Here is a 22,540-nt window from a genome sequence, read left to right as displayed (position 1 = left end):
TTTTCGGAGTTAGAAAAATCTGTCTTAAAGTATGCCTATAACTCTGAGACCTAAATCTTAAGGACAGTTTAGCAGTTGCATGCATACTTAGGCTCTTGGAGAAAGGGACGTTTTTTGTCTTTTGTTTTTACTATGGCGCCAAAAGTCGAATATTGTTTTCTACGGGACTAGGTTATCCAAAACGTTGTTTAAGTAATGTGTTCAGGTGCCAGGTTTCCTTTTTTTCATATTCAGAAATGTATCAAAACTTGACATCTTATACAACTTTCATATAGAATGGTCATATATATATATATATATATATATATATATATATTATTTATTCATTTATTTTCTGACGGAAAAAGATGCCATTTACATTTCCAAGGAATCAAACACGGATGACGCCTCGTATTAACGGACAGTTACATTATCATAATGCTGTCCTCTAATGTAGGCGGAGTTTGAGAGAACTCTATATTTAAGAGGCAAACATATTAACTCCAGCAGTTCAAGAAAGTTGCCAGGGAGCACGGTAGGTCTTGTATTTCCATAATTCATTTCAGACGCCCTTTTTTGTCACTTTTTTTTCGTATAATGAACTTACTCACTTTTATGTTGTGCATTTAATGTTAATAAACTGTAAAAGAGAATTAAATGGAATGATGAATTTAATAAGTTTCTCAATTATTTTATTTTGATCTAAAATGTTCTTTTGACAGATTTGTAACTTGGAGCCCACGGATCCACAAATCCACCTGTTCATTAAACATTTCAGAGTAAGTTGAATTGAAGTGCATCCTCTCTCTTTCTTTTACTTTAGAAGAGGTTTATTGTTTCTGAAATTAATTAATTTGAGCATTATTCTCAGTTGGAAATAGCTAAATAAATTAATCAGTGAGTAAAAAAAAAAAAAAATTTAAAGTACCACATTCACAGTTACCCCTTTTTGTTAAATGGAAGTTTAGGTGCTAAAACCAGTCTATCAGTCACAATGTGGCTTGGAATTCATAAGGACATGGCACACTTTAAATTAACTGGTGCCCTTGGTGTGCCCTCAGTCAGAAATAAGAAAATAAGACACACACCAACTGTATAACAACACTTCTTTTGCTGGCTTTGAAACTCTTTTTTTCTCAAACATTTATAAACCTGAGTTTTAGTTATTGTTTCTGGGGTCAGCGTAGTTTATCTGGAAAGCTTTTGCTTCAAATTTCTATATGTGGAAGAGGAAGTGGTACACTAAGTAAAATTATAAACTTGCACTGTTGTAGCTCTACAATACAGTGATTTATACATCTGAAAAGGTTTGTTAAATTGTGACCCTGCATCTGAGACGTGAAGGTCTGATGCTAACAGTATTCCAAATTAATGAAAGTTAGAATTTGCATTTTCTGCTTAAACACCTGAGACACTTTTCACATAACTCTCTGTCTTTCCATCCAGATGTTGAAAGTGACATTAGGCCTCGCTCTGGTGACTCTGGTTGCTTGCTCGCAGTGTCCCAACAATGAAGTCTGTGATGCGGGCCAGACATGCTGCCAGGATCCCACCGGAGACTTCAGCTGCTGTCCTTACCATCACGTGAGCAACTAAACTAGTGACAGAAACATAAAGACAGTTTCATTTCAGAGTATAGTGCCAGGTACTCCTCTATAAATATAATAAAGGTTGTAGAAAGTAGATCAGACAAGACAAGAGAAGGTAAATTGTAAACTGATATGGAAGACTGTTCCGTGGTCACTGGTTTTTTATGCTCTGTCAGATATTCCTTAATAGCACCCTTTTTTTTAGACACATTCACACTGTCAGTTCATGTACTAAGCGTTATGATAAGGCACTTGTATAGTATCAACATGCAAATTGCTCTTTGATGACTTTGCTATTCAAAGAGCTTAAAGAAATGAAGCTGTATGCAGGAGGTTGTGTCAAATGTCCAGCTTCAGTATTGGTCAATGAACAGTTTACAGTATGTTTGTGTGAATAATCAGCTCATACATGTAGGCCTGTCACGATAACAACTTCTTGTTGTGCGATATATTGCCCCAGAAATAATAGTAATAAGCGATATTATTGTCTTTTTAAAGACCATTTTAAATATAAAATCATCATGTAAAAGCATAATAATGCAAGAAGGCCTACACACTTAAAAATGACAACCAACTTTTAATTTTAAGAATATTTAGATCATGGACATTAAGTATCAAAATACTAGATACCTTATAAAACCTGATTAAATAGTAAGTAAGCATTTTCTTACAAAAATAGCAAAGTAACAAGTAGAAAAAAATACAAATGCATTGAATGAGAACTTGAATGGAGATTTTTCCATCTACAGATCTTACCCTGATCTTCTTTTCTCTGTAAATTAAGGGTGCACACTTTTGCTGAAAAACACAATAACTACTCAGCAGATGTCTATGCACAAAGGCACAGGACCCTAAACACGACCATATCTGCAGATGAAACTTTTTGTTTTGTAGAAGCATTTTTTTAATTTGAACTAGCACCTCACTCATGACTATACCATGCTATGTACAAGAAGCTGCAAAAGACACAAGCAAAAGTGGAATGTCCAAAACATGGTGACAAATGTTTAAGTAAATATAATGGGCAATGTATTGTGTCACCCAAAATTATTGATGTCATGTACATATATTGCAAGATAAGTCGATATATTGATTACTGCGACAGGTCTACATACATGTGTATATTTATTTGTGTATGTGTGTGTGTGTGTGTAGGGAGAGTGCTGTGAGGACCACCTGCACTGCTGTCCTGAAGGCATGCTGTGTAGTGTTGTGGACTCCACGTGTATAAACAGCACACATACACTGCCATTAGAGGAGAGGATACCGGCTAAACAGACCGACCTTCCCAAAGTGAGAAATGATAAAAAGTGTCTAAATAATAGTGTCTAAATAATAGTACTTGTAGTAGTGGTTTGTTATGATATAAAGTTCACCTAAAAATTGAGAAATTCTGTAATAATTAACCCCCCCCCATCCAAAGTGGTAGCCATTGAGGATTTTTTTTCCATACTATGAAAAATGAGGGTGAGTAAATGATGAGAGAATTTTTATTTTGGGTGAACTGTCCCTTGTTCCTCAGTCGTTCAGAATGATTCCCTCATTACCTGCAAGTGAAGACGACATCACCTGTCCTGATGGCTCCTTCTGTCCTGCCGAGTTCTCCTGTCTGCTGATGGCTTCATCATATGGCTGTTGTCCCGTAGCACAGGTAAGTTACATTATCACAGGAATATCGGCCCAAAACCACCAGCTTCTTGTCCATGACATGGTGTATTGAATGACCTCTCACCTGGTCACAAAAGAAGCGTGATGCTGCTAAAACATAGACCCTTCGAGATATATACTTTTCTATACTTTTTTTGTTATGAGAATATATACTATGTTCTTCTCTTTTTCAGGGCCTTGTGTGCTCAGACGGGAAACACTGCTGCCCAAAAGACCACGAATGCAGTGCAGACAGCAGTTTGTGTGTCAAACTAAAAGGTATGGAAGAGTCTGAAGGAATGAAAGCGGACTAGAGACTTTCATTCCTTTATTTAAAGGAGATCCCATATAAATGTATTACCGGTTTACAGTAGTAACACTAACTGTATTCATTATGATAGGATATACATGTAGTTCATGGTGTTGTCCTGTGATTGTTCTTAGAACCAGTCGAGACTGTTCTCTGTGGAAATGGGACCTCAGAGTGTCCCGTGGACACCACATGCTGTGAGACAGAAGATGGTCAGTGGGCATGCTGCCCCATGCCAAAGGTAGCGGCACAGTTCAAATACAGTAATATGTGCAGAGACATGCAGACACAGTTCTCAGTTCAGAAAATGAAGCAGTTTTTTTCACAATCAAAGAAACATATTTAAATCGATATGCATTTTTGAAACTGAATTTCTTCTATATTAGGCATTTTTATCAATTTATTTAAAAATAAATAAATAAATAGTATAGAAATATTGATCAAATTATGGAATCATTGTTGAATAAAATTATTATTTTCTTAATTTATTTATGAATGTATTGGCTTGCATTCCTCTCTGTGTCCTTTGTGCTTTCTGTAGGCTGTATGTTGTGATGATAAAATCCACTGTTGTCCTGAGGACAGTGTCTGTGATGTTGAAGGCTCCAAATGTATGTCCACCAATCAGGAGCTGCCAATGTGGGCCAAGTTCCCTGCTCGTCTTAGAGCTGAATGGGAAGATCACAAACGTAGGCTATTGTCCGAGGGAGTTATTCATTTTCTTAAAACCTTCACTGATATATTTCAGCATTTTCTTTCTTTGTCCCTATTCTTCAAAAGCTGCAGAAATAAGGGCTGAAGCTGAACCCACCACAAACAGACAAATCACTACTGCTGGCATCCAAATGACTACACTGGCTAGTGCAGTCCCAGAGAGTATGTGCACATTTGTAAATGCATACATGTTTTTTATGTGCATATAAATAATAACACTTCTTAAATGGTTTTTGTTAGTGCCTTCTGTTCATTCAGCCTGTGATGTTCTGTGCAATGACACTGCGGCCTGTCAAGATGGAAGCACATGCTGTATAACTCAAGAAGGAGAATGGGCCTGCTGTCCTCTACCACAGGTAAGTCACCCACTGACACTAACCAACCCTGATGCAGAGTTGTGTTTTGAGTTAAGTTAAAGCGGTGTGTTCATTTTCTCTGTAGGCCGTGTGTTGTGAAGACTTCATCCACTGCTGTCCTCATGGTACGACATGTAATGTTTCTGCCGGGTCTTGTGATGGGTCTTCCGGCTCTAAGCCTTGGCTGGAGAAGGTGCCTGCTCTCCCTAAAGCAGGTCAGAGGTCACCTGGGAAAGTGAAGTGTGACTCTAGCCACGTTTGTCCTGACTCCAGCACTTGCTGTAAGAACACCGATGGAGACTGGAGCTGCTGTCCTTTGCCTGAGGTACAGGATATCTCAGAGGAGAAATGTTTCTATCTAATCTTGCATGAGTAACCAAATGAGAAAATACACACTGCACTTACAACTTTGAATTTTATTACTCTGGTGATATCCCTCAGTCCCTCTTTCACAATGATGTCCTTCAAGTGTTCAGCAAAATTTTATTGAGAAACCCAAATGTGTAAGACCTCTTATCAGAGAATTACCCTATTGCCTCTTTTACTCAGCAAGGATGCCTTTATTTGATCAAAAATAAGTAAAACAGTACTATTGTGGAATATTAATTGTATAATAATATTATAAAAATTTAAATAACTGTTTATTTAATTTTATTTTGATATACAGTAATTTAAAATGTCATTTATTCCTGTTATGGCAAAGCTGATTTTTCCAGGCATCAGCGTCACATGATCCTTCAGAAATCATATTAATATGTGGATTTGGCACTTTAGAAATATTTGTGCTACTTAATATTTTAATGGAAACCATTGATAAAATATTTAAAGGATCCTTTGAATAGAAAGTCCAAAAAAATAAAGCAGCATTTATTTGAAACTGAAAATTTTAGTAAAAATATACATTTATTTCCTGACACTTTTGGTTAATTTCTAAAAAAACAAATTACCCCAAACTTTTAAACAGTAGTGTATGTAATTAAGTTAGTTTTTGTCTTTTTTAAACATTAAACCTCATTACTTTTATATTAGATTTATTAAACTCAATAGATAAAGCTTGTGTGTGTGTATATATATATATATATATATATATATATATATATATATATATATATATATATTTTTTTTTTTTTTTTTTTTTTTTGCTACAGGTATTTTGTTTAAGTAATTGAAACTTTTGCTTGTAATTTTTTTTTTGTTCAAATAAATGCAGTCTTGGTGAGAATAGGAAACTTATTTTAAAAACATAAAAAAATATTGCAGACCATTTTTTTTTTTCAAATGGTATGAAATTTGTTTTGCAATTTTTAAACAAATCTAGTTTTAAAGGAGCATGTTGTGAAGGTCAGATACCCCATAAGTTTTCAGCTCGTATATTTTTCTCTTTTGTTTTTTTCCACAGGCTGTATGTTGCACAGATGGTGAACACTGCTGTCCGGTTAACTATAAGTGTGATGTGACCAGGGTGTCTTGCATCAAGGGAGATGTGGTGATCCCCTGGTACAATAAAATTTCTGCTCTAAGCACACCGGCTCCAAGCTTGGATCTCGGTGCTGTTGAGTGTGACAAGGAGTCAAGCTGCTCTGCAGATTCAACCTGCTGTTATCTATCCATGGCAGAATGGGGCTGCTGCCCTCTTCCTGAGGTAAGAATATGTGTAAATGGACTGGCTACAAAAAATCTATTAACATTAAATATATTTAATACACCTCTTATATGCCATAGGCTGTTTGCTGCCCAGACCAGGAGCATTGCTGTCCCAAAGGCTACAAGTGTGATCTGCGTAGACGCTCCTGCATTAAAACCACCTGGCTGCATGTGGAAATAGTCCCATTGGCCCACATTGGCAGCCAAACACTACAGTCGAGCATCTCAGAAAAGGACATTCAGTGTGGAGATGGATATAGTTGCAAAGACAGTGAGACCTGTTGTCCAACCTCCCAGACCACCTGGGGCTGTTGCCCATCTCCAAAGGTAATGCGTTAAACCTTAAAACAATACTTCACCCAAAAATTACACATTTATTCTAAATTACTTAGCTTTGTCATACTTATATGGATAGAAAGGTAAAAAATGTGTCATCATTTACTTGCATCCATGTTGTTCCAAAGTTTCTTTCAGCTGTGGAACACGAAAGAAGAATTTTCTTTCCATCTGTATTTTTTTATTCATACAATAAAAACCATTGGGGTATCTTTTTTAATCGTGCATGTTTGAAACAACATAAGGATGAGTAAATAATGACAGTATTTACATTTCTTAGTGAACTATCACTTTAAATATTACATGTAACGCTATATCCTCAAAGTTTAAATTCATGGAAATGGTTTGAAGATGTTCCAGTGAATAAAAGCTGCATCAAACAATACATTTCCTTCGAATGTTAATGGCCACACTGTCTTGTGATCTTAGTTCTATTGACTTTTATGTATATTCAAATGACAGTCAAATTGTAAAGGTTTATCTTAGTCAGGTTCCAGTTTTTGTTCTTGTACTCTCCCTCACTCCTCTCTTCCCTTTGTTATTGCTCTCTGTGAAGGCGGAGTGCTGTGATGATATGAAACACTGCTGCCCTGCTGGATACAAATGCGGCGAGGGCGGAATTTGTACTTCAGTCTTAGGCTTTAACTGGAACAACTGGAACAACTGGAACAACTGGAGGGTGTTCTTCTCCAAGAAGAAACGAGCTAGTACTCTTTAAACAAAAAAAAAACAAAAAAAAAAAACACCTGGGTTGTTCCCACTCAGTGGGGTTAATGGCCAAAACTACCTACAGTGTCAGATTTTAAGAAAAAAAATAATTTATCAAAGTAATAATCTGAAACACTCAGATGTTTTATTTGTAGGAGAAAGTTTCATTAGGGCTGTATGTGATGGTTAATATCTGTTCCCATTGTCTATCATCAGTAATACCAACTACATTTTATCAACGGAGCCATTTTACACTGTACATTTACACTAATACTGTCCATTTTAAGAATGGATCATTATAAGTGTAAACTGGTCATAATATTTGGTTTTGGTAACTGCTCAGTTTATCTGAAGAATAATTTGATTATGCAATGATGAAAATATGAAACACATATGCATAGATTATCTCTAGTTTTAACTCACACTTCTGTCATTTTAACTTGTCATGTACAAATATCACAGGCCTCTCTCTATGGTTTACAGGTTAAATTTTTTCAGACTTGACATCACGTGATCTTGTGTCTCATGATTATGAGCACATATCAAATTGGTCTTCTTTAGATAACGAACATCACCTTTTCTGTTTAACTTCCTTATTGCAGCTCTTTACCATTAGTTGTGTAATTGTCTTCTTTATTGATTTAAGTGCTGGTTTTTTAACAGTTATGTTGATAGAGCATTGTGAAAGACAACTAAAAGATATCTTAAGTAAAAATGTGACCAATCTGAAACCTTGACAGCTCTAATAAAGAAATAAATGAGAGAAATGAAAATGGTCTGTCTTTTGAACCTTCTTTTCACTTTCAAATTGATCCAAATTCAAATGTATTAAATGCATTTCAAATTTATATAGTGTACAATTGTTAGAAAAAGTAATATTTATTTTATAAAGATATATAATAATTACAAATAGGTACACATTTTTTCCAAAAATGAAGGTATGTGTATCAATTTTGTATATAAGAAAGTAAAAATTTTAGGTGTTGGTAATCTTGAACATACATCAGCATTTTAAGAACTTCCTAAGATGACAGAAAATGTCTTTGGGAAAAGAAGTAACCGTTCAAATACATTTGAAGTGTAATTTGACTGATTAGTTTGTCTCAGGTCCCATTACATTACATGGAGAGGCCTACTCTTTTTAGGACACACTTGGTCTCACCTGTTCAGAGACACTACAGTCACAGGCAGAGGGCAGCAGAACACAGAGAACAAAGAACCCTTCAAACTGTTGCTGCAGCTGGGATCTACCAAATCAACATGGGGTGCGTTTCCCAAAACAAAACTGATAGTTTACCAATAGAATTCAATGGAACTTGCAACCATAGTTATCTAACAATGCTTTTTAGAAAAGTACCCCTGGTCGGTCGATGGTGCAAATAAAAATCTCTGCTGGGCCAGAACAGCCCCATGGTGTCTTTTGCACGCAGTCCAAGCCACTGACACTTATGGAAAATATAAAACAAACACACAGAGAACGGAAGGAAGCGTAAATATGTACAGAAACGCTTAACAAACTGTAAAGCCGTCGATTTAAGAGCGTTTCTCTGACGTCATTACGCAGTAACGTAAACAACATCCTGCCCACACATTCATTCGTTCGTTGATACATAGAACATTTTGATGGAACGCGCGTTTGTTTGTGTTGTGGTGCGTTGGTTCCATATTATCTCAAGATCTTAGTCGTTTCTATTACGTTGCAATGTTTTCCGAAGGCGCAAGTGTTACTCTGCGCTGCACCTGCTAAAGCGGTGGTTGCGTGAGTTTACGTTAAAACTGCGCATCAGTTGAGTCGGTCGAGGTCGTTTTCAGTTAAAGGACAGCCAGGCTGTCTGCCTCAGCTACCAATCACATGTCGACGGAGGATCTGTCCACTTCCGACAGCGAGGCTGCCATCGCGGGAGCCGGGGAGCGCTGGGCGCCGGTGGGAGCCGTGGCCAGCCCGGAGGATGAGCGGTTGAAGAGGGGCACGCGAGCTGGCTCTGTCTCGTCCAGCGATCCAGACCTGGTATCCAGGCTGAGGAAGCTGCAGGATGAGCAGGAGCAGCTGAACTCGTCGCTCCTCGCGTTAACGTCTCACTTCGCTCAAGTGCAGTTTCGGCTGAAACAGATCGTCCACGCGCAGAGCGACGAGAAAGAGCGGATGCTGCTAGAGCTGGAAGAGTTTGCCTTCAAAGGATGCCCTCATGTTATAGGCTGCAGGGCACAGGATGCTCAGATTATGGAAAACTCTGTGAGTTTCATTGTTTTCTGTAGTAGTGATCTCTACCCTGTAGGGAATAATAATAATAATAATAATAATAATAATAATAATATAACGTAGTAAACCAACCCAAGATCTCCCAAGAACCAGCTGGCAATCCATCTAAATACCAGCCTGGCCACACTGAGGTCCAGCTTAGATATGACTCTAAACAAGTGCTTGTAGGAGAGTGGCATGAAACCGTTTCTAATACATGTAATATACAGGAGGGCTTTTCAATCTTTTAGACACCATGGGCCCTAAATATGAGCATCCTTGTGTGAAGGACCCCATCCTAAATTTGAAAGACGTTTATGTCATCTCTTGTATAAAGACCCAAATTACACTGTGGACAAATTATTATTATAAATGTGTCTAAGTTATTATTTGGGAAAATATATTTTTTTTTATTAAGTTACATTATAATTTGTTTCCTACTTGATATAGTCCTGTACTTTTATATTTATTATTTATTTACTTATTTTTTTCTATTCTGTTCTAATCTAGTTTTTAGTTATTTATTTGTTATCTTATTTCTTTTATTAATTATACATTTTTCACATTTTTTATGCTGTTTTTCTGAACTTTTCAGTGGACCCCAGTTTGAAAACCTCTGATCTACAGGGTCATCAGTGTTATTTTGTTTTCAGTAGGCCTGCTTCAACAGTCTTCAATAGTTCCTGTAACAATATGCACCTGTGACACCCACCCATTATAACACAAACCCCCTTTCATTTACACATGATCAGCCTATACAATATCCCTGTGTGATGCCCTCAGGAATCAGCATTCAATTTGTCTGTATCTTTATTGTTGAAAGGCATGTTTTTGTGTCATTCAAGTAACTAATCAACACCCTCTTAAAAATAATCAACACAGTATAGTCACACAAATTACAGTAAACTCTATACAAGTAACATCTGAAAGTCACTCTTTCCCTGTATTTCTTCCTGCTGGAGTATCTTGTTGCTGTCATTAAAATGCGTTAATTTCCTTTTCTTTCCTCTGCACTCTTTGCTTTCAGGATGAATTGGTGAGTACTATGAGCATGACCCTTGTTAAGTATTCCTGATACGACTGAGTTCATACTTGATTTTGTTTTGTATGGTCTCTTTTTTTCTTTTTGATATTAATCGGTTACATTTGTGTTTCCCAGAGACTATTAAATATAAAATCTTTGCAAGAATATAGTCAAACTATAGCCATGTTGTGTGTATAGCAATGTCTATCCAGAATTGCTTTGCATTTCAATAATAATATAAGCAAAGCTAAACCAAATGAAGCAAACTTATCCTTTACCAGAGCATGTGCAAATATGTGGATATTTTAAGTTTGGCTTTAGGTTTTTTAAGTTTATTTATTATTTATTTATTTGTTTGTTTATTTGTACAGGGACAACGCACAACAACAGTGTTGTGCCAGAGTTAGCTATAAAGCTAATTTGCATCTGCAGTCCCTGGGTTCTGTTCATTTGATTGTCTGATTGTGCTTTTATAATATCCAGAATGAAAGAGAGAAGAGGGAACGCTTGGAAGCTCAGAGAAACAAGCAGAAGGAGCTGATTCTCCAGCTGAAGACTCAGCTTGATGACCTGGAGCGCTTCGCCTACCAGGAGGGCAGCTATGACTCCCTGCCTCAGTCTGTGGTGATGGAGAGACAGAGGGTACATCTGATAATATACTCTCGTGCTGTTGACATTAGTCTGAAAGTCATTTAAAGATGTAATGGTCTAATTACTCTTAAAACCATTGTTGGGGCATTTGATTTAGTGTCTGTCCACCTGAATGCTGTAGGTGATCATTGATGAGCTGATTAAGAAGCTGGATGTGAATCTGAATGAAGACATTGGGAACCTGACTCCAGAGGAGCTGCGACAGAGAGTGGACACCGCTATAGCTCAGATAGTCAACCCGGCTCGAGTCAAAGAGCAGCTGGTGGAGCAGCTCAAGACCCAAATCAGAGACCTGGAGATGTTCATTAACTTCATACAGGGTGAGGAGCTCTGCTTATGGGTCAATGATGGGATGCAAATCATTGAAAAAAATTTATTCTCACCAAGGCTGCATTTATTTGATCAAATACAGTAAATGTAATGTTATTGCAATTTAACAGTTACAGTTTGTTTTATTATGTTTTAAAATATAATTTATTCCTGTGATGTCAAAGCTGAATTGCAGCTTTACTCCAGTCTTTAGTCAAGTCTTATGTATTAAATAGTACTTTATGCAATACAGATTGTTTCAAAGCAGCATCACAGTAATAACCAGGAAAATAACAGTGTTAATGTTCATTAATTATGGAGCACATTCAGCTTCAGCTCTAATTCAGCTCTACAGCAGATAATAGTGTCATTGTCCAGCTTTATTCAGATTCAGTGTTGAATCAATTCAGTTTAATAACAATGACAGTGTTGCAAAGTTCATCAATTATGAAACGTCTCAGCTGTTTGTGTTCTTGATAGTGTATGTACAGTCAGATCAGTAATATTTTCTGAATATAAATTGGCATGATCCTTCAGAAATCATTCTTAAATGCTGATTTGGTGCTCTGGAAACATATTATTATGTTATATTATTAATTTTTTTTTTTTTTTTTTGTGAAAACCGATGCATTTTATTACAGGATTCTTCATTAAATAGTACGTTTTTTTTATTTTTTAATCAATTTAATGTATCTTTGCTGAATAAAAGTGTCAGTATAATAAAAAAAATGTCTTTTAGAAAAATCCTACTAACCCCAAACTTTTGAACAGTAGTGGTTATCAGTGATATGCCACTATCTGCAGAGCCCACTGTACTAGTTTACTGTGCATAATATCTCATCTGTCACCTTTTGAGTTTGAAGTTTTGAGTTTAAATATATTTAGATTACCATCCTGATCTTGCTCATCTCAGATGAAGTGGGGAACCCTCTGTTAAATGATGGTGTGAAGAGCCAGCAGGCCCATGCTACCGGACCAAACACTGGAGCCACAGGAGGGATGAAGCGAGGTAATTATGCTTCATAATACCTTTTTTTCTTGAATTTTATAGCTAAATCCCTTCTCTCTGTCCAAAGTGGATCCCGAACAGGCCCAGAGGATGCGGGAAACCGGGCTTCAGCTGATCCAGAAAGCCTTAGCGGTGCTCCAGATCTTTGCACTGAGTCAGTTTGGCTGCGCTGCGGGCCACATTCCCCAGAACCTGTGGTCTCAGGGTGGCGAGGCTCAAGATTACGCCCCCTTGCTGCAGAAACTCGAAGGAGCCGTGGAGCACGTACGTCGGGAAGCCTCCTTCCAGCAACCAAACTCTCAGGAGGAACACGTGGTCAGTTACTCTACCTGCCTGTTGCCTGGAGGACATCGGGATGAACTCACCTCTTCTGTGCGTAAAGAACTGGCTTTGGCACTCCGGGACCTGCTAGCCCATGGACTGTATGCTCCTTCCCAGGGTATGAGCTTGGTCCTTGCCCCCATTTCCTGCCTGCTGCCCTTCAGCTCTTCTCCTCAGACTCTGCATCCCTGGGAACTTTTCATCAACTACTATCATTCCAAAAATGGCCGGGCATTTGTAGAATCGCCCGCTCGGCAGCTCTCTCAATCCTTCAGTTTACCTGTAGGGGACGGTCCTGTGACGGTCACTCCCAAGCAGTCTCTGTTATGGGCCATCCATACAGTTCTCAAAGAGCATGCACGATTCAAGCGTAGCGCGGACTCTGAGTTTAAGGCCTTAGTGTGCATGGCACTCAATGAGCAGAGGCTTGTGTCCTGGCTCAACCTGCTGTGTAAGTCTGGGACGCTCATCCACTCACACTACCAGCCCTGGAGCTACATGGCCCAAACAGGCTTTGAAGGTGCCCTGCGCATCCTGGGCCACCTCAGCCATCTCAAATTCAGCCTTCCTGTAGACCTGGCTGTCAGGCAGCTTAAAAATATCCAAGATGCTTTCTAAACAGAATGAAATTATGGGCATTTTGGCAGGTTGAGGAAAAAAGGGAACCCTCCCAATCCTCATAATCCATAAATTGGGATAAAAAAAAAAAACAATAATTACAATATAATACTAATATATAGCTTGACACAAAGTTTAAATCAAATTAAAAGATACTCCCAAATCAACAAGTCCACTGGAATTAAAAAATCTGAAATGAGGAAACTCCTGCACTTTCTAGAGACTCTGTGTTGCTGTTGGGTCTTGTCTCTAAACTGAAGAGGATGATGATGAGCCTTTTCAGGTTTTAATATGCTGCACTGGTCACAACTTAAAGGAAATGTGCTCAGTTTAGTGACCCTGAGCGTGTAACTGCCTCCACATAACCTTTGAGGGGATTTTTCCTTTTAAGCTTTTACCAAAATCAACCACTATGTAGAAAAATGATTTATTACTTGAAATATTTTCAAGGGCCATTCCTTTTGATTGAGATGCACTACTATATACCGTATTTTCCGGACTATAAGTCGCACTTTTTTTCATAGTTTGGCTGGTCCTGTGACTTAGAGTCAGGTGCGACTTATTTATCAAAATCAATTTGACATGAACCAAGAGAAAACATCACTGTCTCCAGCGCGAGAGGGCCCTCTATGCTGCTTAGTGCTCCTGTAGTCTACACTGAAGACATAGAGCGCCCTCTCGCGGCTGTAGATGGTAATGTTTTCTCTTGGTTCTTGGTTCTAAATAAATTCGACTTATAGTCCAGTGCGACTTATATATGTTTTTTCCTCATCCTGACGTATTTTTGGACTGATGCGACTTCTACTCAGGTGCGACTTATAGTCCGAAAAATACGGGTAGTTACAAAACATTGACATAATGGTTTACTTGCATTATTTGTTATAAACCTATGTAGCCAAGTGCACTCATTTTCTGAGCTTGCTCTACATTTTTGTACAGCGGTTTACAGACAAATCAAAAGGTGTTTTTCGTTTAAGATATTTATTAAGGGTCATTACATTTCAAACACTGGGATATAGTGCATATCATGTCCTGGTCTGTGCTGCTCTGTGCATTTGTATCGCTTTCTGAGGAGACCATGCATGCTGGTGAGACCTCACTTAGGTTAGTCAACACACTCAGGTCATTCTGAACAAACAAAGACATGCTTATTGGTGTTTGTAAACCACTGGAAAACCACTTCTATCCTCTAACTCCTTTCCACAGCCAGTTCACACCTTAAAAATGATTGTAGAATACTGTATCTTGTGTAAGTGCTGCTCATTCGCTGCTGCTGCAGAAGGAAATGCACAGCGAGTGAACTGAATTAAATTGAGGTCATTCAGCATATTTGCTGAATATGAGTTTGATATGCTGTGCATCGGCACTGGCTGAATTATTTATGGCCTGTTATGCTATGCCAGCATTCAGAGACTCTGCTTGAATACCTGCTGTTTCCGTCTTGTCGATCCTTGTTTACTGCTCTGAAATATTGAATGTACAATCCAAGAAACTGTATCCATGTTACTGTATCTGTTCTGATTCATTAAACCACCCTGTTGTTTGTTACTACATCATGGAAATGGATTCAGCATTCAGTGTATTTCTCTGCACCATTAGAACATGAAGGAATGGTTGTGATGCATTTATTAGCCCTTGTTTAATGTATTTTTTTTCTCACTTGCTTTTTTCTCTTATATTAATATATATATATATATATATATATATATATATATATATATATATATATATATATATATATATATATGTATATATATGTATATATATATATATATATGTATATATATATATATATATGTGTATATATATGTATATATACAAACACACACAAACATATATATATATATATATATATGCTTGGCATATTTTGATGTCCGTTTGTTTTGTCCTATCTTATCTATTTAAGAAATTATTATTTTCTTTGTACCTCTTCTTGGGAAGAAAAAGACTTTCGGTTATTTCAGTGGTGATTTCAAATCAGTGTCAATAACACTACTTTTTATAAAATGTGTGCCATCATTTTTGGATGTAATGATGGTCTCACTTCAGTGATTTCATGGATTAAATATACTGGATGGTCTGTGTATATAAAGCAGTCATATTTTCTCACTTCTCATCAGCTCTTTCTATTAAACAATGTAATTGAATTAATATATGTATGATTTACAGATTAGTATTCATTATAGTAATTAGATAGAGAAATATCTTCTATCAAATTGAATTCCATTTCAGTTTTTGAATTTCTGTAAACTGCAAATTGAATGTAAACTTAAGGAAGTAGAATGAAGAGAAATTCCGATTTCAGTTCTGAATTTGAATTGTGGTAGCACAGTGTAGAACTGTAAATTGAGTTTAAAATTAAGCAGCTATAATTAAAATAGAACAAAATGACAAGAAATTCACAAAAGTACATAGCGTATGAAAAACTTTATTTTTTTTATAATTATATTTTTATTATAAATAGTCCATACACTTTATCATACACATAAGGTATTTACAGATTCAATAAATTACAGTAAAACAATTCCATTTAAACAATATTTAAGTTTTCTGAAAATATTATGGTGGGTATATTGGTGCATTAAGAAACACCTTTGCTATGGTTTATTTAATTTTATTTATTTATTATTTTTTTGTTGAAGTCGTCCGAATTTAAACTTAATTACTGAATAAATTTTTTTCTGTCATTTTAAAGCAACATAATAGCACAAACGAACTACAAGGAGTTTTTTTTTTTTTTGCCAAACCTGAATACACGTGACCGCATATGCGAAACTTTAACGCGTTGCTCACAGACTCTGCAGTAGAAGGCTACATTCCATAGACATAAATATTTATGTTTATTAATATTTATTTATTACATATTTTACTGTCTCGTGTGGTACATTCAGTCAGAGACAGTTTGATTCAGTCTACTAACAAATCGACGGAAATACGTCACTGGCTGTCGGTGTCAAGGGTCACGCTCGCTCTTTCTACTTCCTTTCCCGTTATCGTCGGCCATTGAGCACCATCAGTAAGTTTCACACACGAGAAAATAATCCATGAACATCGATAAAGAAATAAGGCTTGCTGGATTCCTTTCATGTTGTTTACAGAGAAAGTACCCCTGACGACTATCTAAAGTGTTTATTGTCTAAATATGTCCTATGTTTTGAAAGATAATGGGTTTATAGTTCGCTCCGTCCCTGTTGCTTTCTTGTTCGTCCACGATAGATGAGGAGCAACGGTTATTATTACACGTGTGCAAGAAACCGTAATATGTGAATAAAGTTCCGTTGCGGAAGGGCTAGGCTATTTATTCCGACTTGAACGTTGTAATACAGCGGTATAATTACGAGTTAGCACAGTGCTATGCCTAGATGGATCTTGTTTAATAAACGTGCTGCCCAGAAGAAACAACTTATATCACTACTTTTTACCTACGACAAGTTATTATGTTGCGTTATTATTGTTTTTCTCACTGTAATGTTTGGCTACATTAATTGAGTGTATTGTGCTACTGGTGTCTTGTATTCTGGTTTTGTTTTTGGAGCTAATGTAATGCTCAAACTCGTGTTTTTCAGAGATGGGCAAGTTTATGAAACCTGGTAAGGTGGTGATGGTCCTGGCTGGACGTTATGCCGGACGCAAGGCTGTGATCGTCAAGGTATTGTTCATGTTTCACAGTATCAAGGAGATGATGTTTGAGTATAACACGTTGAGTGTTGGTATATTGACCGTGTTGTGCTGTGTTGGTCTCTTCAGAACATTGATGATGGCACCTCGGACCGTCCTTACAGCCACGCTCTGGTCGCAGGCATCGATCGCTATCCTCGTAAAGTCACCACAACCATGGGCAAGAAGAAGATTGCCAAGAGGTCCAAGATCAAGGCATTTGTGAAGGTGTTCAACTACAACCATCTGATGCCAACCAGGTATGCAGAGCCTGAACAGTCAGAGAGCACGAATTAACTCAGGGTCTCTCTTGTTATTGACTAATGTTTTCAGAGGAAACATTTGCTGTCTATTGACACAAGTCCTCTTACGTTCACCAAGGCTCAATTTATTCGATCAGAAATGCAGTAAAAATGTAAATATTGTGAAATACTGCTAAAATGTAAAAGAACAGTTTACTACTGTAACATTAAAATACAATTTAATCCTATGATGGTAAATTTTAATCTTCAGCATCATTACTCCAGTCTTCAGTGTCACATGATCGTTTAGAAATCATTTTGCTGCTCATGAATCAATTCTTGTTAGTTTTGGAAATAGTTGTGCTGGGTTTTTTTTTTATTATTTGTTTGATGAATGGAAAGTAAGCAGTATTTGTTTGAAACAAATCTTTCCTAATATTATGAAGGTCTTTACTGTGATTGGATGAATTGAGAACATGGAGAATAAAATCACTTTTCCAAAGAACGCCCTGCTGACCCTTAATTTTTGTACAGTAGTGGATAGACACAACTTTTGATGACTGATTCAGATTGAATTATGGTTATACTTGTCTTAGGATACCCAGAGTGACACAGTTTTGTGTATGGGGTGCTTTCTTAATGGAACTTATCCAGTTGCAGATACTAATTAATAGATGCTTATTTGGTGCCCTGTATTGATTTTTGTTTTTATAAATTAAGGGTTTAATTTGACCACTTTAAAACAGCAGGGTTTAATTATGCACATTTGTCTAATAAGTGCATCATCTTTCCTCAGATACTCTGTTGACATTCCTCTCGACAAAACTGTTGTCAACAAGGATGTGTTCAGAGATCCTGCTCTGAAGCGCAAGGCCAGGAGAGAGGCCAAGGTTAAGTTCGAGGAGAGGTATGTTTTTGTCACCAGATCTCAAATACTTCATTTTACAATTAAATTGTACGTTGTTGATTGTTAATGCTTGCATGTTACGTTAAAAGCTAGATTATAATGTGCTTTTAGTGTAGCCATAAATTTGATGCAGATCATGGAAAGTTTACTCACAGTCTTGCTGACTTCAGCTTCTGTTCAGAGATGATTGTAGTAAAAATTTGATCTTGTTGGGCACTGGACATTGTTTTCTTTGATGCACTCAATAAGAAAAGCATGTATTGTCCTACATGTGGTGATACATTGATGATAGTGAATGTTTTCTTTTATAGGTACAAGACAGGCAAGAACAAGTGGTTCTTCCAGAAGCTCCGATTCTAAGCTTTCATTGTTTGCGCAAATAAATCTGTAAAAATCTCACTAGGTGGTCCTTGCCTTATTTCTGTTGGCTTTGGTATCTTTTATTATTACTTGAGACATCATATTAATTTTTGAATTGATAGCATCACTCATTTTTCACCCATTTGTAAACCATATTAGCAACTGTATAAGTGCTACAATAAACAGCCAAGAGGTACTGCAGACCCAGACGGTTAAGGGATAGTTCTCCCAAATAGCAAAATTATGTCATTAATGACTCACCCTCATGTTGTTCCAAACCCGTAAGCCCTCCGTTCATCTTCGGAACACAGTTTAAGATATTTTAGATTTAGCCTGAGAGCTCTCAGTCACTCCATTGAAAGTGTGTGTATGGTATACTGTCCATGTCCCGAAAGGTAAGAAAAACATCAAAGTAGTCATGACATCAGTAGTCCATTTGAATTTTTTAAAGCATTGAAAATATATTTTGGTCCAAAAATAGCAAAAACTACGTCTTCAGCATTGTCTTCTCTTCTGTGTCTGTTGTGAGAGAGTTCAAAACAAAGCAGTTTACTGATATCCGGTTCGCGAACGAATCATTCGATGGAACCAGTTCACCAAATCGAACTGAATCGTTTTAAACGGTTCGTGTCTCCAATAATCATTAATCTACAAATAACTTAAGCTGTTAACTTTTTTAATGTGGCTGACACTCCCTCTGAGTTCAAACAAACCAATATCTCGGAGTAATTTATTTACTCAAACAGTACACTGACTGAACTGCTGTGAAGAGAGAACTGAAGATGAACGCCGAGCCGAGCCAGATAACGAACCAAACTCACTTTTTTTTTTTTTTTTTTTGGGCCATATACCAAAAAAAAAATATTATCTGCAAATGGGCTTGCAACATCATCAAGGACACCACCCACCCATCTAAAATGAATCTGATTACTGTATGGAATGGAAGGGTAGTTTGAGATATATGCCATAACCACCCACACAGCTGTTAAATTAACTTGGTCATCTTTATTTCCTGGAAAAACGGTACATAAGCAACAGTTATCATTTTTATTCAGTTGGATTCTAATATTCTTTCAATACTTGGTATTGTGTCCTTTTTCTGTTCTTCATTATTTTGCGAAGTCTTCTTGCTATTGGTTGAGTTGAAGTCGAATGTTAATTTCATCACTCTAGATACAACGATGACAGAGATCCTCATCAAAATACAGCTCAAAAGTATTATACAATTTATTTCTCAGAGGTCACAAAAATATTTGCAAAGAAGTTTGTCTGTGTGTATTACTCTAATTATGAAATGCAACATTTTGGATTGGAGAATGTTTATGTGAAAAGAGCTTGAAGCTTCCTCATTGAATTATGTTTTTATATTTCAATTTTTCTGCAGCCACATTCTATTTTAATTTATTTTGCCTGTAGGATACCATTAGTTCGATAACTTACCATTCTGCCAATTTTCATCTCTGATATTATAACAGTCACGGTGATTAAGAATTAAAGTTACATATTGAATCAGAAGTATGCAATCTTTTTGTTGGGTGTATTGTATAAAGTCTTTGGTGTTGTTGCAATGGTTAATTGTAATTTCAGAGATCCTCTGATGATGGCTTTTCATAGTCGTGGTTAACTCCAAGGCAGTCTACTCAGAGTTGAATGAACTAATTCTGTTCTTAAACTGAAAACTCAAGAGTTTCCTATCTCAGGGTAAGTCTACTCTGAGTTCAAGTTTTAACTCTGAGTATATTAAACCTCCTTTCTGGAATTCTGTATTGTGATTGCTCTCTGTGTTTAAAAACAAGACAAGCTTATAATGTTAATGAGTTTACTGCATGCTAGTGTGAGGGAAGTAATCTTTAGGGACTTTAGAGGGAAACCTTTTAATAAACCTCTTGAGGTTGCATGACTGAAAACAAGCCTTTGTCTCTGTTCTGTGTATTTTGATGGGTTGTAACTGAATTTAAATATCAAAGTCCACTTATGCTATTCTGTATGCTTAATATGCATTTTTTCCCTTCATGTTATCTTAAGTGTTTTTCCATTGTTTTAATTTGAGTTTTAGTATAACACTATAATACCATTCATATTTTTACTTTTTTATATGTATATAATTTAAAGAATAACCCAATCCGATGTATGGTTGACGTTTGAGGCTTTAGTATAGAAAAGCACTAAAAAAATTCAGTTGGTCTGTTTTCAGCTTATTCAAAAATATGGCATGCAGTTGTTTTAAACAATGATACAAACATTACAATTTCAAGGGAATAAACAATTATGATTTTTGTCATAATCGTGCAGCCCTACTTTGAATTGCCAGTCTATAAAAATATGTAGTTTTTACTAGACCCTAAAGTTTTGACAACTTTGGTCAAGGACCTTGGTCTGGGATGGCATTGGTCTCCTTGAAAAATCTGAAGTGGGGTGCCAGATTTCATAAGAGGGATATGGAAAGGCAAACAACATTTATAGAAAACTATTAAGGATTTTTCCAACAAAATGATCTATTAACAAAGCAATGAATCTCACAGTTTGGTAAAAATGTTCTTATTGTGTTTGGGGAAACTGCGAGGGGGAAGCATATTATGGTAACACTTTAAAATAATGGTCCATTATTAATAAGTAACTACGCAGGAAGTAATAGGTAGTACTACATTAACACTTAACTTAATACTATTAACTAATATAGAAGCAAGATTAACTAAGCAGTAAGTAATAGCTCATTTAGGACATAAGTAGTTCCTTATTAGGAATTTGATAATTACTAAAGAAAAATATCGTCATTGAGAACTACTTTGGAACTATGGCCAACTAATGAAGAATAACCAATTAATTACTAATCACAACAGCTACGTCTATAAAGTGAACCATTAGCTTCTTTATGGAAACGTGTATATATATATATATGTATATATATATATATATATATATATATATATATATATATATATATATATATATATATATATATATATATATATATATCGCCTATCCATATGATATATTTTATGAGCTCCATTAAGTTCAATGTCTCCAATAACTCAATGTCTAATAACTTTAACGTTAGTGATATTATGCTGGGGAGGGCTTCTCTTTAGGATGTGACAATAAATAATGATGTTCTCTTGTCAAAACATATTTGCATCCTTCATGAAAACATTGACTGCCTTTATAGTGTTAAGCACAAAACAACATCTTCCAGATTACAATGTCTGGTAGAATATCACTAGTTCCTCACAGAAATATATGTACAGTATGTGTCAGATAATTTTATTGTAAATTACTTGTGAAATCCATGACTCATTACTCGAGTGTTACCTTGTCAGTCCACAGGAACTACTAGTGATCTGGACCATTATTTTAAAGTGAAAAACAAGTTAACTCCTGACGAATTACTCAAGTGTTACCTTGTCAGTCAATGTTGTATATATTTCTTGCTGAGTGACATGTTGAGGTGTTAACATGTTTTTCACTTTAAAATAATGGTCCAGATCACTAGTAGTTCCTGTGGACTGACAAGGTAACACTCGAGTAATGAGTCATGGATTTAGATTAATAAATAAATAAACTCCTAATTTGCAGCTTATTAATAGTAGTTCTGTTTTAGGTTTCGGGTAGGATTAAGGATGTAGAATATGGTCATGCAGAATTTGCTATAAGTACTAATAAACAAACAATATTTTAGGCATAGGCATACTAATAAGCAGAAGAAGAAGAAAAAAAATGTGAAAAGCACCCTCAAATTAATCAAGAGCACCCTCAGTTGAAACTAATAATATGATACTGGCAAAACAGATTTGGTAAATGGCAGTGCTTATTTGCATTTTTGCTCCTGAAAGCATGAAAAGTGTCTTTACAATGTGTTTTGCACTGTTGAGAATCATAGACAATCACACACAGACATATCTGTTGATTTCTTGAAGACTTCT

The 22,540-nt window shown here is 36.3% G+C and overlaps 3 protein-coding genes across 3 annotated transcripts; all 3 read left to right on the top strand.

Annotated features, from left to right (window-relative positions):
• The first annotated feature begins 398 nt into the window (after positions 1–398).
• Positions 399–8,043, top strand: LOC127949015 (progranulin). The gene is made up of 14 exons (XM_052545929.1): positions 399–514; positions 702–758; positions 1,426–1,563; positions 2,724–2,861; positions 3,091–3,219; positions 3,410–3,494; positions 3,660–3,766; positions 4,067–4,214; positions 4,306–4,401; positions 4,480–4,595; positions 4,681–4,920; positions 5,995–6,237; positions 6,318–6,566; positions 7,132–8,043. Exons 3-14 carry the CDS (start codon positions 1,426–1,428, stop codon positions 7,291–7,293), a joined length of 1,851 nt encoding a protein of 616 aa, XP_052401889.1. The 5' UTR covers positions 399–514; positions 702–758; the 3' UTR covers positions 7,294–8,043.
• An 820-nt stretch (positions 8,044–8,863) lies between these two features.
• LOC127949007 (RUN domain-containing protein 1) lies at positions 8,864–15,016 on the top strand. The gene is made up of 5 exons (XM_052545917.1): positions 8,864–9,516; positions 11,030–11,188; positions 11,319–11,517; positions 12,420–12,515; positions 12,583–15,016. Exons 1-5 carry the CDS (start codon positions 9,136–9,138, stop codon positions 13,452–13,454), a joined length of 1,707 nt encoding a protein of 568 aa, XP_052401877.1. The 5' UTR covers positions 8,864–9,135; the 3' UTR covers positions 13,455–15,016.
• Positions 15,017–16,388: 1,372 nt separating this feature from the next.
• Positions 16,389–18,659, top strand: LOC127948998 (60S ribosomal protein L27). The gene is made up of 5 exons (XM_052545904.1): positions 16,389–16,470; positions 17,021–17,103; positions 17,202–17,371; positions 18,150–18,260; positions 18,572–18,659. Exons 2-5 carry the CDS (start codon positions 17,023–17,025, stop codon positions 18,618–18,620), a joined length of 411 nt encoding a protein of 136 aa, XP_052401864.1. The 5' UTR covers positions 16,389–16,470; positions 17,021–17,022; the 3' UTR covers positions 18,621–18,659.
• Positions 18,660–22,540: the final 3,881 nt, after the last annotated feature.

The sequence above is a fragment of the Carassius gibelio genome, chromosome A3, assembly GCF_023724105.1.
Source record: "Carassius gibelio isolate Cgi1373 ecotype wild population from Czech Republic chromosome A3, carGib1.2-hapl.c, whole genome shotgun sequence".
Classification (NCBI taxonomy): domain Eukaryota; kingdom Metazoa; phylum Chordata; class Actinopteri; order Cypriniformes; family Cyprinidae; genus Carassius; species Carassius gibelio.
The sequence above is the reverse complement of the archived record's forward strand: the minus strand, read 5'-3'. Positions and strand labels throughout refer to the sequence as shown.

What these genes read in the sequence shown, in the direction of transcription:
- LOC127948998 (XM_052545904.1), top strand. Translation starts at nt 17,023, where the DNA reads ATGGGCAAGTTTATGAAACCTGGTAAGGTGGTGATGGTCCTGGCTGGA. An exon ending in GCAAGGCTGTGATCGTCAAG is followed by an intron (nt 17,104 to 17,201) that starts GTATTGTTCATG and finishes TGGTCTCTTCAG; the next exon opens with AACATTGATGATGGCACCTC. An exon ending in AAGGTTAAGTTCGAGGAGAG is followed by an intron (nt 18,261 to 18,571) that starts GTATGTTTTTGT and finishes TTTCTTTTATAG; the next exon opens with GTACAAGACAGGCAAGAACA.
- LOC127949015 (XM_052545929.1), top strand. Translation starts at nt 1,426, where the DNA reads ATGTTGAAAGTGACATTAGGCCTCGCTCTGGTGACTCTGGTTGCTTGC. An exon ending in TTTGTGTGTCAAACTAAAAG is followed by an intron (nt 3,495 to 3,659) that starts GTATGGAAGAGT and finishes GATTGTTCTTAG; the next exon opens with AACCAGTCGAGACTGTTCTC. An exon ending in GCTGCTGTCCTTTGCCTGAG is followed by an intron (nt 4,921 to 5,994) that starts GTACAGGATATC and finishes TTTTTTCCACAG; the next exon opens with GCTGTATGTTGCACAGATGG.
- LOC127949007 (XM_052545917.1), top strand. Translation starts at nt 9,136, where the DNA reads ATGTCGACGGAGGATCTGTCCACTTCCGACAGCGAGGCTGCCATCGCG. An exon ending in CTCAGATTATGGAAAACTCT is followed by an intron (nt 9,517 to 11,029) that starts GTGAGTTTCATT and finishes TATAATATCCAG; the next exon opens with AATGAAAGAGAGAAGAGGGA. An exon ending in GTTCATTAACTTCATACAGG is followed by an intron (nt 11,518 to 12,419) that starts GTGAGGAGCTCT and finishes TGCTCATCTCAG; the next exon opens with ATGAAGTGGGGAACCCTCTG.